The sequence below is a fragment of the Fukomys damarensis genome, unplaced genomic scaffold (genome assembly GCF_012274545.1).
Source record: "Fukomys damarensis isolate Sample0158 unplaced genomic scaffold, DMR_v1.0_HiC HiC_scaffold_12, whole genome shotgun sequence".
Classification (NCBI taxonomy): domain Eukaryota; kingdom Metazoa; phylum Chordata; class Mammalia; order Rodentia; family Bathyergidae; genus Fukomys; species Fukomys damarensis.
The window spans coordinates 3,184,659-3,198,789 of NW_022900924.1; the positions used below are offsets into that span (position 1 = coordinate 3,184,659).

General features: G+C 55.0%; 2 protein-coding genes across 2 annotated transcripts in view; one reads left to right on the plus strand and one right to left on the minus strand.

Moving 5' to 3' along the window:
- LOC104848280 overlaps positions 1 to 6,458 on the minus strand; it is a 28,737-nt gene extending 22,279 nt beyond the window's left edge. The window contains exons 1-2 of the mRNA XM_033762272.1: positions 6,393 to 6,458; positions 5,845 to 6,309 (exon numbers count right to left, since the gene is read on the minus strand). Of these exons, the coding sequence (XP_033618163.1) occupies positions 5,845 to 6,309; positions 6,393 to 6,458 (531 nt within the window). The remainder of the gene's footprint in view (positions 1 to 5,844; positions 6,310 to 6,392) is intronic.
- On the plus strand, positions 6,338 to 7,720 carry Tssk2 (testis specific serine kinase 2). The gene has a single exon (XM_010603725.2). The coding sequence runs from the start codon at positions 6,457 to 6,459 to the stop codon at positions 7,519 to 7,521; it is 1,065 nt and encodes a 354-aa protein (XP_010602027.1). The 5' UTR covers positions 6,338 to 6,456; the 3' UTR covers positions 7,522 to 7,720.
- The last annotated feature ends 6,411 nt before the right edge of the window (positions 7,721 to 14,131 follow it).

Here is a 14,131-nt window from a genome sequence, read left to right on the forward strand (position 1 = left end):
TTTTTTTTTTTTTTTTTTTTTTTTTTTGGTACTGGGGATCAAACTCGGGAACTTGTGATTGCAAAGCAGGCGGCGGCACCACTGAGCTAAACCCCCAGCCTTAGCAGTGGACTCTGATGCCTTCCTAATAGGCAGTCATTTTGCAGCTGCCCCTTCTGGAGGATGCAGTCACACAGGCTCCTAAGGCGTGGCCTAGAGGGCCACAGAAACAACCCCAGGGTTGTAGGAAGACACTGGCTAGTTGCCCCAGACCAAGAGGAGGCACCTGACAGCTGCTGGGAGAATCATACCCCTTTTAGATAAAAAAGAGAAAGGTCTTGGGCTATTAGCTCAGTGGTCCTGCTGCCTGCCTCACTAAACATAAGGGCCAGAGTTCGATCCCCGGTACAAAAAAAAAAAAATAAAAAGAGAGAGAGGTCAGATTCCTTTTCCATCTCACTAACCCACCTTGAGTGTCTTCCTGAGGGTCCCAGGATTCCAGTGTGTGACATGAGGGCTGACAAGTGTGGTCCCAAGGGTGAGAGAGGGCAGTTCACTCTAGCCCAATATAGTCAAGGTGAAGTCCAAGTTGAAACCAGCCTTGAGTTGAACAGGATTTCTAGTTTTAGCTTTTTGAGGAATCTCCACATTGATTTCCATAAACGTTGTGCTAGTTTACACTCCCAGCAATGATGTGGGATTGTCTCACCAGCCCCTGAGGGATCCTCTGCCCTCCAGGACACGGCCCACAGCAGCTGCTGCACACAGAGCTTGTCAACACAGAGGGGTCACCTGCCAGCGGGCAAAAGGCCCCTGCTCAGCGCTGCTCTGGCTGCTTGCGCTGCCCTCACGAAGTTCCCAGGAGCAGCGGCCCACGCTCAGCGTGGGATCTGGACGCAGCCTTCCGTCCCGCATCCCTGGGAGTGCAGCGGGGCCCAGGGCCTGGGAAGGTCCCTAAGAGGGAACTCACTGGGGCACAACTCCTGCCAGGCACCCCGCTGCAGAGCCACGTAAGAGAAGCAGGCCAGCAAAGGTTCAGGCTGGGAGAGCGAAGAATAGGGAGATGGAGAAGCCCCGCAAACCACCAGGGAGAAGGGGCAGTGATGCGTGCGCTGGGAGCCCTCGCTCCTGCTGACCCAACCGCACCCTTCTCAGCCCTGCTCTGGGCCCCTGCAGGCTGCCCGCGTGCACAGCATCAGCAGCAGAAGGGAAGGAAGGAAAGGAGATGGCGGATGTCCTCCTGCCACTGGCCTGTAGCGCTGCCCTCCTCGAATTCATCAAAACCCGGGGAGTCCTGCATCCTACACCCTTGCCTTCTCCCAGAGTCGCCCCCTCAGGGTAGTTCTTTCCATGCCACCGTTACCTCCCTCTTCCACGTAGCCCAGGGGTCTGTCGCTACTTAGGACACCGGCACTACCCTTGGGGTTCCCTCGCCCTGCTCCCCACTTTGGTAAATGATCCCTATAATAAGCCCTCTTGAGAGTATCCTAAATCAGTCTTCTGTTTCTTGCTGGTACCCTGACTTACAGGGCCACCTGCCCCGGATTCCCCGGGACAACCTGGTTTAGTCATCAGCCCCTGCTCCACATGCAGTCCGGCACCCTCCTGCCTTCAGTCCCAGGCAGAGATTTTGGTGGCAGCTTCAGCGGCACTGGGCACTAGCACCTTACATGGAATGGATGTCCTGAAACAAAGAGGCTGTACCGTGGGTAGAACCAGGGAGAGGGCTTGTAAGGGGAAAGTCAAATGCGCATAGTTTGAGTACCTAATGGTTAGCACAGTGGTCAAGATAATCAACCACCAAAAAGCCCCTGAGGAAGAAGCACCCTTCCATCAACAAAACCAAGATCTTTGAGATATCACACAAGGTCTGCATCGGGATGGAACTCAGGGTGGAGGGCAACTTCCTTGAATTCATTAAAGCCCCGGAGGAGCCCTGAAAGAGAAAGATGCTTTCAGGAAGCTGTATCAGCTGTCCTCGGCAGTCGAGCACTGCCCTAAGTCATCCATCTCCACAGAGACCTCAAGCCCACGCCCCTCCTCCTGGACAAGGACACTGTCAACATCATGCTATCTGGTTTCAGCTTCTCCAAGTGCTGCCTGCGGCCATCGGAAGTTAGCCAGATCTTGGCGGGTCAGTGGCGTTACTCATCCCCTGAGGGGCTGTGCTCCCAATGCAGTGATGCCACCTTCACTGTTCATAGAACCAATAAAAAAAGGGCTATTTCGGACCAATCAGAAACCTGCTGTCTTCAGTCTTTCATTTGCATCTGGTGCTACTGTTCACAAGACCAACCAGAGCTGTTCTTTTCTAATCATTGTGCACATGGGCACAACCAACCAAAAGACTCTGTTCCTGATCCTTCATTTACACGTGACAGGAAGCCAAATGAGTTTTGGGTTTTTTTTTTTTTTTTTTTTTTTTTTTTTTTCAAAAACCGCGTGGAGACCAAATATGTTTTGTGTTTTTTTTTTTTTTTTTTTTTTTTTTTTGGTACCAGGGATCGAACTTGGGCCCTTGTGCTTAGAGGCAGGCACCAGAACCACTGAGCCAAATCCCCAGCCCACACATGAATTTTTTGACAGGCCAGTTTATACCTGGTATGATTGAGTGTTTGACAGGACAACTTTCCCAAGGCCTTATGCCTGAAAGATAATTCAGGAATTTAGATACAAAAGATTTCTTTCCCTTTAATGATAAGGCCACTTTGAGCCTTTTCATTGGCTTACTCTCACTTTGCAGAGCTGACTTATTTTCTGCCTTCAATAAATGTACACTTGGGGCCTGGGATGTCGCTCAGAGGTAACAGCACTTGCCCGGTAAGCGCAAGGTCCTGAGTTCCAACCCTGGCACCAAATAAATAAATAAATGTAGACTTTCACTGCCTTTTATGTGTGTTCTGTCCAACTCTTTGTTCAGGACAGCAAGAGCTTGGAAAGAAGTCCCGGCGAGACCCTCCATCCAGTAACACTGAACCTACCCATCTGACGTCAAGAGCCTAATCCTGGTCCTCTAAGACACGAGGGACTGTGGTTCCAAGCCCTATGACAGCTCCAACTTCATGAAAATGCCGCGCCCACAAAAGGAGCATTAGGACAACTTCCTGTGTCTTAAGTACCTGACCAGTGGGTGCCAGGACCTCATCTACCACGTGCTACCATCCGATGTCAACTAGCAGCTACACAGTAAAGAGGTCCCCAGCCACTGGTGGGTGCAGCCCAAGGTACAGTCTGTGTTCTGTAGCTATCAGCAAGGAGTTGGAGGTCTAGGGATGTAGCTCAGTGGCGCTGTGCTTGCCTGGAAAGTACAAGGTCCAGAGTTCGATTTCTGATACTGGGGAACAAATAAAACAAAAAACAAGGAGTTGGAGAGCTCCCCAGGCCTGGTCTTCAGAAACTCTGGAGCTCGGCTCTGAGAGGAGGTCTCCTACCGAGCAAGAAGCGCAGCCTGAAGCCGACCAGGGAAACAGAGGCGGCTCCTCACCACCGTCAGCAGTCTCCAGAAATGCACAGCTAGTAATAAGGCAGGAGGCCTCAGGGAACAAAGCAGAGAAATCAAAGGATAAGCCAGAGAAGAAAGACAGTGCTGGATTCTTTTTGTTGGTTTCTTGTTCCACCCTTTGAACTTCATAATGAACAATAAATCATCGATTCATGTCTTTTTCCAGCTGACTTCAGTCCCGGGCTCTCTGGCTTCCCAACGCACACCGCTAAACAAGCAGTCTCAGTGCTGTGCATTAGTTCGGACACCAAGATGAACGTTTTGCCCAGGTGACTGCAGTTCTGGGTTCCCTCTTGCTTCTCACTCATGGGAAAACCCATCCCAGGGTGCTCAGCCAGCCCAGACTGTTAGCTCAGGCCCTGGCTGAAGCCGCTGCAGCAGTCAGAGAGGCTGGGACAGCTGTTGCAGCAGGGGAGGCCAGAGACTCGCACACTGGGAGATTTGGTTCTGGCTGCATTTGGAGCTGAAGATCTAAGCAGCACCACTGGTTGCCATGTGCTGCGGCTGCCTGTGCCATGTTCCCGGCAGCCCCTTTCTCTCCACCTTAATCTGGACAACCTGGGGGGGTCTTGAAGGTTTAATGCACACAAAACAAAAGCATTTCAACGTACCTTGTTGCCCAGCCTGTACCCACCTTGGAAAGACCCCAACCCCCAGACCTCTGAGAGAAGGAGAGTCCGTCAAGCTCCTATACCTCTTTCCACATCCAGTCCACCTCCCTCACCACACAGCCCGTTATCCTCCCCACTGCCTCCCACAGCAGTCAGACCCACCTCCTAAACCCAGTCTGGCTCCCACCCCAGTAGGAAGCTCTCTCATACCGGAAGGGCCTCCCGGGCCTGGCCTGGCCCTGTTGACTCATCCTTCCTCTGCTGCCCCTCACCCCGGGTCCTCATCCATATGTGCGCCGTAATCATATCGTGTCGTGAACTTGCCCTCGGCAGACCGTGCCCACTCCCCAGGCTCACAGAGTGGTGGATGAAGCCACTTACACAATGCCCGGAAGTTCTGGGCTTATGCCAGGCTGATACCTGCCTGCTCTGGCATGTCTCCTAAGAACCGGAGAGAACAGACTGTCCCGGGCAAAGGCAGGGCCCAATAGAGCAGAATGCACACAAGGGGAGGCTGAGTTGTCAGGGTCAGCTGAGAAGGCTGATACTCAGAAGGGTGCACCAGAGGGAGCACTGGGACTGCAGGGGATGCAGGAGAGGACAGATGTGATGCTTCCGGGTCCTGGCCTGCGAATCTTAGCCTCTGCTTGGACACAAGGAGGGAAGTTCTGGTCACTTTGGAAAAATTAAGTCCCCAGGAGAAAGGAATGCACCGAGCTCAATCTATTAACCAGCAGCGCTCTACACAGCCCAGGTGAGACTTGCGAGGCTGGTGCTGCTAGAAGGTGCTCACTGTGGGCTCAACGTTCACCCTTCCCGTCCTGTCTTGGCCTGGCATGCTGACTCTGGCTTGCACACACAAGACACATCCTACCTGTTCCAGGTACGTCCCCACCATGGTGCCTTGGCCAAAGATACACGCCTGTCTGGCTGGAGCCCTGCTGATCCTACATTACTTTTTGAAACCTACCACCCCACCGCCCCCATATAGAAACAGGCATTCCTGCTCTCCCCAGGACCACGGCACCCCTGGTTCACCCTATCTGGACACCTCCCTCGGGGCAAAGTGTGCCTGCGACACACGACAAATGGATATCAGAGTTTGCAAAGTAGCTAAGGGGGATGCCATTTTCCAAAGTAAAAATCCGTGCACTGGGTACCAAATACAGCTGAGACTCAAATGACATTTAAGTCAGAGTTCCAATAGGCGACCCTGCCACACCTCTCCAACGTCCACAGTGGGAAGATTCTGGCCCTTTCTCCCTACCCAGAAGCTTGCCGAGTGCTTGCAGCCCCAGGATTCCTCACCACACCAAGGCCCTGGACACAGCCTCTCCACTCACCGACCACATCCAGGCTGTCCCTGTTCCAGCTTCTCCTGTCTCTTAGGCATCCTCCTTTGCCCAGCCTCTTTGGACCTGCCCCAAGGCTCTGATCACTACGGTCGCCCCAAGCCAATTATCCTCTTGCAGCCAGTTGCCATCTTAAAATTGGATCGTACAATGGTTGCCTGTCATCTAAAGAAAAAACCCACAGCCTTTCCCTCTTGATTTCTATTTCTCAACCATTCTCAGAAGTTCTTTCCTATCTATGTGCCTCCGTATCTGCTCCGTCTGGTCAGAGCCCTACCCATCGTCCAGACCAGTCCTACTCCTTGGAGTGTGCATCTGCTTGTCCTGGTGCCCAGGCCCACGCTCTTGGGGCATCCTCAGGGCTGCTCGTTTTCCCACCCCCACAAATTCTCCCACTCACCAAAGAGGCAGCAGCAGCATCTCTTCTGCCCTGCCCCAGGTCAAGGAAAAGGCATGGAACTGCTTTCGTGCGCCAGGCTCGGAAACACGGCTGGCTCGGCTGGACTAGCTCAGAGGCAGCACCTCGGCCGGAGCTTCGCTTCACACAGTCAGGACGCTGCAGGACACTGGCCCCTGTGGGAGAAGGACCCGTGTGAGGGACGCCGAACGCGGGAAACGAGCACGGCGCTGACACCGGTCGGCTCAGGGCCCCTCCCCTCAGGCCTGAGGAGTGCAGGGAAGCCTCAGCCAGAGAGGGCAGCAGCACGCATGACCATGGTCTTAGGGGCAGGCTTCCTCCCAGTGGGCTTGGAAACGGGTGCTCCTCTTCGGCCAGCCTGGCTTCTGGGAGTCCAGGAGTCCTGCACCCCCGGCCCACCTCCCACGCCCGGAATCCTGGCTTTATGACTTCATTTGCTGAAGTCACCTGGGGACAATGCTAAGCGTTCTGCTGCCCCAGGCCCAGGCCCAGGCTGGCCAGAGGGCTCCCCATAGAGGAAAAATGAAGACAATTCCGGCCGGCTGGCGTGGGGAGGGGGTGTAGAGGGCGGCGCCGCCAGCCGTTCCTGGCACCATGGACGATGCCGCAGTCCTAAAAAAGAAGGGTTATGTTGCGGGAATCAATCTGGGCAAGGGTTCCTATGCAAAAGTCAAGTCTGCCTACTCAGAGCGCCTCAAGTTCAACGTGGCGGTCAAGATCATCGACCGCAAGAAAACGCCCACCGACTTCGCGGAGAGATTCCTCCCTCGGGAGATGGACATCTTAGCAACCGTCAACCACCGCTCCATCATCAAGACCTATGAGATTTTTGAGACCTCTGAAGGACGCATTTACATCGTCATGGAGCTCGGCGTCCAGGGAGACCTCCTCGAGTTCGTAAAATGTCGGGGGGCCCTGGGCGAGGACGTGGCGCGGAGGATGTTCCGCCAGCTCTCCTCAGCCGTCAAGTACTGCCACGACTTGGACATCGTCCACAGAGACCTGAAGTGCGAGAACCTTCTCCTGGACAAGGACTTCAACGTCAAGTTGTCCGACTTCGGATTCTCCAAGCGCTGCCTGCGGGACGGGTGCGGGCGCATCCTCCTCAGCAAGACCTTCTGCGGATCTGCAGCGTACGCCGCCCCCGAGGTGCTGCAGGGCATCCCCTACCAGCCCAAGGTGTACGACATCTGGAGCCTGGGTGTGATCCTCTACATCATGGTCTGTGGCTGCATGCCCTACGACGACTCCAACATCAAAAGGATGCTGCGTACCCAGAAGGAGCACCGCGTGGACTTCCCCCGCTCCAAGAACCTGTCTGGTGAGTGCAAGGACCTCGTCCGTCGCATCCTGCAGCCGGATGTCAACCGGCGGCTGCACATCGATGAGATCCTCAGTCACGCGTGGCTGCAGCCCCCCAAGCCCAAAGCCATGTCTTCTGCTTCGCTCAAGAGGGATGGAGAGGGCAAGTATCGGGCTGAGGACAAACTGGACCCCAGGCCGAGCTCGAGGCCTGAGCACAAGGCCAACTACAAACCGGGGGCCGAAACCCACCTCCGGCCCCAAAATGAAGACAGGATGGAGGACAGGCTGGCCGAGACCTCCAGAGGTGAAGAGCATCATCTCCCTGGAGCTGAGATGCGGAAGGCGAACGTCTAGGCGTTCCGGGGGCCCTGGAATGGGGAGGAAGGTGTGCGTCAGATCGCGCTCTGTGAACCAAGTAGGCGGGCGGGGGTCGAAGGAGGCACAGGTGTCAGGAGCAGTAAAATCTGTCGATCGTCATTTTGGCTATGTTCTGTTAGCTTTCTTCCACTTCGGAGCAAAGATCTTAATTACTGACCAACCAATAAACCACAAAGCGTACATAAGCATAGAGATTCCCAAGAGGGGTCTTTTCCTGCAGGACTCAGCTGAGGTGGGACGTGCAGTTTAGGGGTCCAGGGACTCATGCTCAAGCACAAGCAGAGGCAAAGAGAGGACCTTTCCTGTCATCCATCTGCCAGGCCTGCACTTGTCCGCCTCTGACCTGCCCCGGATTCCCAGGCCTCCGGGGCTGGGCAGCTCCAAACTCTTCCTATCCTCCTGCGGTGCACAGACCGATCCCACCCTGCTCCCTCACACAAATCCGACCTCCACGTTCTCCTTCCACTTCCAGGGTCACTGGAGACCGGTGACCTTGCTGGCTCAAGCTCCCCCCTGCCATTCCCCAGGGGCAGCCCACCCGGTCCGAGACCCTGCACTGGCGCCCACCCCTCCCTGTGGACCTGCAACCCTCCACCTCCTCCATCGCCTTTGGTGATGACCGATGATCCGGTCTCTCATGTTTCCTGCTCGGTCACCGTCCCTCCCCAGAGTCACTTACACACTGACCCAGTGACCACCGATCTCTGCCTCCTACTTCCTGCGAATCCCCTTGGGTTAAAGCCAAACCTTCCCTGTGAGTCAAAATCACCTAGAGTCCCACCTTCTTGATCCCTAAACATTCCAGCCCGGGCCCCAGCTCCAACCTCCAGAGGGTCCCCGGGCAATCACCCTAGAACGGCCTCCAGAGAACTCGGTATTTAGGGAGTGGGTAAGAAGACCCATACAGGAAGACAGCTCATGCAGGCCTCAAAGCAGAACTCTAAGCCGAGTCCAGTGTGTGCTCTGAGCCCCCAGTCAGTGACCATTCTGCAACCACTACCTGGGGCCTAAACACATGGTCCTGGACACAGCCGGGCCAAGAGTAAGGCCCCTCAGACAGTAGGTTCATGGGTCCAGCTGGCGGCCACCCTAGTGAGGGTGACCCCCATATTCAGCCCACACGAGGCCCACAGGCAAGTGCCACCCCACGGAGCACAAGCCAGCTACAGTCTGCGCGCAGCCGGACCATTTTATTTTTGCAATGCACCTCACATTGTGCAGGTGCTAGTGCCTCAGTAGAGTCCAATACAGCGCCAAGAGCAACATGGGAAGGCAGCGAAGAGGATGGTGGAGATGACTCAGACCCACCTGAGTTGGAAACTGGGAGGTAACAGCTGAGGTTATCGGGAAAGTGACTCATGCTGGTTTGGGCTTAATAAGTAGGACCTATTAGGCCCTATAAACCAGAAAGCTCAAACAGGCCAGGCCTGCCACGAGGCTGCAGGCCCGGAGCCCCAGTGACCCACAGGACACAATTTCCAAGACCTTCATTCCTCCTTCAGAGGTGAAGAAAGACCTGGGGAGAAGAGTGTGTGTGCGTGTGTGTGTGTGTGTGTGTGTGTGTGTGTGTGTGTGTGTGTGTGTGTGTGTGCTCAGCTCAGAAGCACGACTGGGAGCCATCCATAGCTTCCCCTCCATAAAGGGCCCTTGCCTGGAGACCTCAACTCCTGAGACTGACATAGGTCTGAATCCTAGGGTTCAAGGCACAGCATGGAAAGGAGAGCCGGCCAGACAGTGCCAGGTGTTCTTTCGTGGAAGTTCAGGTGGGGTTAAATAGAAAACAGTTCCGGCAAGGCCTGGGGACCAGCACGGGTGCCATATTCCCGGGGGAGTGGGTGTGTGTCCTGTGCCGTCCTGAGTGTGGCAGAACACCTATCATCTGTGTTCCTGTGGTGATCCATGGCCTCTAGTGAGAGGCTGGAGTCCTCTCCAGGGAGGTAGCTGTCCCGACAGCTCCACAAAGTATCCACAGGCCCAGCCCAGGCCAGTCCGAAAACAAGTACAAGGCTTTGTGCGGGGCACAGAGCTGCATCAGGATGTCCGTGATGGAGATCAGGTCCTCCACGGGGGGCAAAGCCAGGACCTGGCGTGCTCGTGGGAATCTGAGCCCCACCAGCTGGGGTCTTGGGGGAGCCGAGCATGCTGGGGATGGGAGGTGCTCGTGGGAATCTGAGCCCCACCAGCTGGGGTCTTGGGGGAGCCGAGCATGCTGGGGATGGGTCTGAAGCTGGCCCACAAGGCGCGATGCGTGTACCTGCTGGGTGTCCTGCTCACGATGCACTGTGGAGCTGGGGCATAGCTGGGCTTCCGCCTTTGGGGATGAAGCTGCTACACAGGGGTAGGCTGGAGCGCTGGGTGCTGCCAGCAGCAGGGCTACCTCAACCCCTCAGGAAGAGCTCACAGCGGCGAGGTGAATCAAGTGGCAGTGCTGCCTTTGGCTGTGAGCCTGTGGAGGACCCCAGATCTCTGAGAGTTGTCGTCTCTGTCACTGTCCCAGGGAAATGACAAAATGACAGGGTTAACAGGAGCTCACAGTGGGACAAGTGACCTAAAAGTACTTAGTGACGAGCCAAGGAGGAGGCTGTGGAGGAAGGGAGATGGAGGAGGGCCTGCAGCCTGCTCCGTACACAGCCGTGCTCCAGAGCACAGCTGCAGCCAGGGCCCCACGGCAGGACCCTGTGGACTTGCCCCGGGCTCTGCCCCGCAGCCCCACACAACCACATAGCTGGATACAGGCAAAGCAGGGAGCAGAGACACCAGCCCAACCCCGCCCCATCCCAGCCCCACTCGCCCCATGCTGGGGGCCTGGCCACCCCTCCCTTGGGGTCACCCCCACTGTCGTCCCCACAAGGCTTCCTGCTGCGGCACTTGCTTGGTTCTTGGCAGCCGCCTCACGGCTCATCCACAAGCCCAGTCGCTCCCTGGGGCCAGGATCCAAGGTCACAGGACAGCAGGCACGCGGTAGGCCAGTACTGAGCTTGCCACCAAATCAGACAGTCCCTCATTGGAAGAAGCATCTGCTGTGGCCATCAGCCGCTCTCCTGGCTGCCATGACCCTAGCAACCACCATCGTCTCCTCCTAAAAGACTCCTAAAAGAGCAGAAAGCCAATAAATTTTACAGCATGTACTCAGTGAATAAATTCTAGATTTTTTTTAAAAAAGCCTTGTAAAAGACTTTTTGGGGATAGTGACAAGATTTAGATATGGACTATATATAATATTAGCATAATAAATTTCTTGCGTGTGAAATCTGCATTGTGTTGGTGTTCTTAGATGACAGCATGTTACCAGCAAAATCCTCAATGCATTCAGAAAAAAACACACAGCCAATTTTGCCAAAATACTATTGGTCAGTAGAGCCAGATAAAGATGATATGAGAATATGATACTATCTTATCATACTAGCATCGAAGTATGATACTGATATCATACTATTCTTATGACTAGTCTTTGTTTCTTTGACTTTTCTGTATATCTGAAATTTCTTATGAGGGAGACAGAGGGAGCAGCTGGACACACCCAGGTCCCTCCCCACATCGTTGTTGGAATGGAAAGTTCTGTGAGCCTCTATGAGGCAAGGCCTATAGGAAGATCCTCCTGGAGGTGTGCCCTTAGGTGATTGTAGGACACCGCCTATGGCCAAAATAGAACAAGTAACAATCCCCCAAGGTCTGCCTGAGAGTTAATCAATGCACAAACTCATGCTTAGAGCAATGCCTGACAGTCAAACACATCCTCAATCAACTAAAACCAAATGCAAAAACAAACACTGTAGAAACCAGGAATGGTGGTGATATAGAAATGATGTCAGACCTCCAAATGATACAGGGGAAATATTGTAACTCCCAACTTATTAGATGTCAGACACGCCAAGTTCATGCTCCCCAAAATTGAAGAATGAATTCTAAGGAACAACAGAGGTTAAGAGTAGGAAATACTTATTGAGACGTTTTAGCTCCTGAGAGGCAAGAGGGGTCCTGGACAGGTGGCCAAGGACCCCACTTTATAGGGGAAGTTTTATAAAGCATAACCACATGGATCCAATGTGGTTTCAAGATGATCAACCGATTAGGTCATCAGTATAATCACTTAGGTAATAGCAATCCAGTGGGGGAGCAAGAAACATAGCAAGGGTACACGGAAAGAACAAATAACTTTCCAGGAAGGTGATGGGTCCAAGGATCTCGGTCACTTCCTGAGGTGACGGATGCCTATCTAGACTTCATCAGGCTCAACTGGTCTAAGTGGCAACAGCTGAGTTACCTCGTATCCCTTCGGGAAGTACATAGGCCCGGTCGCTTTGTCTTTATCTTGAGGCCTGGCCTCCAACTGATGCACCTGGAGCCGCACCTGGGAGCCTGGCTAGAGCACCATAGAGCTCCCTCCCACATCCCTTAACATCGCTCACAGATGACCCTGGGCACTTCTGCCCTCAGGGGAGCCTTCTTGCCTTACAATACGTCCAGAATCATATTTTCCGCTGCACTGGCATAAATGCGGCTCTATTAATGTATGTAAGACTCCAAATGGTGTTCCAAAAGCATTTAATGGCGTCACACAGTTGGGACGCTCCTAAGTGTCCAGCGCCGCTGCGATGTCTCTACAGCCTGGGCAGGGTGCGTGGCGGACTCCTGCTCTCTCTTCTGGGTGACAAGTTGCTCTCCAGACACTGCTGTCCAGGGCCACAAGCCTGGCACGAGGCTGCACTCAGGCGACGCCTGTGAAAGCAGATGCCTCTGCGAGCTGCTCCGGGCAGAAGCCCCCCAGCCCGACCCGGGCCCAGGAGCGGCTCTTCGTGCGAGGTGCGGGTGCGCCCCGACCTGGCAGCTCCTTAGCCGGGCTCATACCAGGAGCGGCTCTTCGTGCGAGGTGCGGGTGCGCCCCGACCTGGCAGCTCCTTAGCCGGGCTCATCCCCGCCTGAAGTCGCGGGTGCGGGAGCAGCGAGGGTCCCCCCAAGCCGGGCCAAGCATGCCGCGCTTCCGGCTTCAGAGGCCCAGGGAGCCTGGGCACAGCGCGGCACCGCCTCTGCCTTGGTCACGTTTATCCTCCTTCCATGGATCCAGGGGAGGAGACCTCACGGAGACCGGCTGAGGATCGCTGGGTCGCACGAACGGAGAGGTTCCAGCGGGTCCGGGACCGCGGGCCGGAACAGAGGCTCCAAGCCCGCTTGCCTCGCGCCAGCGTCCGCTCCGCCAGCAGTTAGGCAGGCCAGGGGGTCTGAGCAGCCTCAGGGTCCGAGTGGGCGGGGCCTAAGGTCAGGGAGCCAAGGATTAAGGCGGGGCTGGCCGGAGAGGGCGGGGCGTGCCATTGGCTAAGCAGGGGTGGGGTCAGGCGGAGCCTGAGAAACAAGTTCCCAAGGGTCCTGGGAACCCAAGAAGGCTACTGAGAGGGCGGGGCTTTCGGGAGGAGCCGAGGGGGCCGAAGGAGTTGGGAACCCGGTGTGTGAAACTGGACCCGGGAGTCCAGGGGTCTTCACACCTACAGGCCCAGGTCTGGTACTATGTCCAACAGTGCGCGCTGAAGTGTTTGTTTTGGTTTTTCCTTTCTTAAGGTTTTGGGTTTTGTTTTGTTTCTCTACGTAGTTCTGGCCGGCCTTGGACTCGCTGTGTTGCCCAGGCTGGCCCTGAACTCTCGATTTTGCAGCCTCAGTATCCTGAGTGCAAAAATGGGTGATCAAACCCAGCTACAGTGGGTTTTAAAAGGCCAAACCACTGTGGAGGAACGGGGAGGAAAGCTGGAAGGCCAGAGGCTCTCAGAAGGGGAAAAGGGGGTCTACCTGGTGAGGAAAACCGCAGGTAAACTTCACCAGCGCACAAAGCGAAAATGTTTCATTTAACAGATGCAGAAACAGCCCAAGGGAATGTCGTACAGGCAGTAAGTGGAAGCCTAGATCCCAGGGACTGGAGCAGCTGGTCTCTTCTGAAGGAGGTACCAGCCTGCCCGCTGGGGAAGGACAGGAGGCCACATCTGCGCAGAGGAAAACACTGGGTGCTCTCTGGGAAGAAAGCGCCAAGTGCAGATCTTGCGCCTTTCGTCATGAGCGGGGAGGAAAACAGGTGAGGCATCTCTAGCGGGAGTAAGAAACAAGCTACCCAGGGAAAGGACCACGAGCCATACACACGAACCTAGCAGTGGGTGGAACCTAGCAGTGGGTGGCTAGGGCTAATAGGCATCTGGTGGCCACGAGGCATGGTCACCCCATCTGTGTACAGAAGGCTGTGAAAGCAGACTGACGCCCACCACCAGCCAGGGTTCTTTTGTGTGATCCAAATGGAAACCATAAATCAGCAAAGCGCAGTTCTGCTAGCTGCGCTGGTGTCACCGGATGACACAAGGTAATGCTGGGTGCCAACCGTTGACACAGACAGCTGCTGATCTCTGCCAGGCCAGCCGCCACCTTCAAGTGCCCCCTAGTGCTGGACAGTGTAGGTCAGCTCTTCCACGTGCTGGCTTCTGCCACTGGTGTTCGTTGGCTGCTGGTCTCTGGAGCGCTTCACGGTTAACTGCTCTGAGTGTTTATTGCTGTTTTGAAGCAACCACTCCCTTCACACTACTCAGGATAAAAAAAAAAAAAAAAAAAAAAC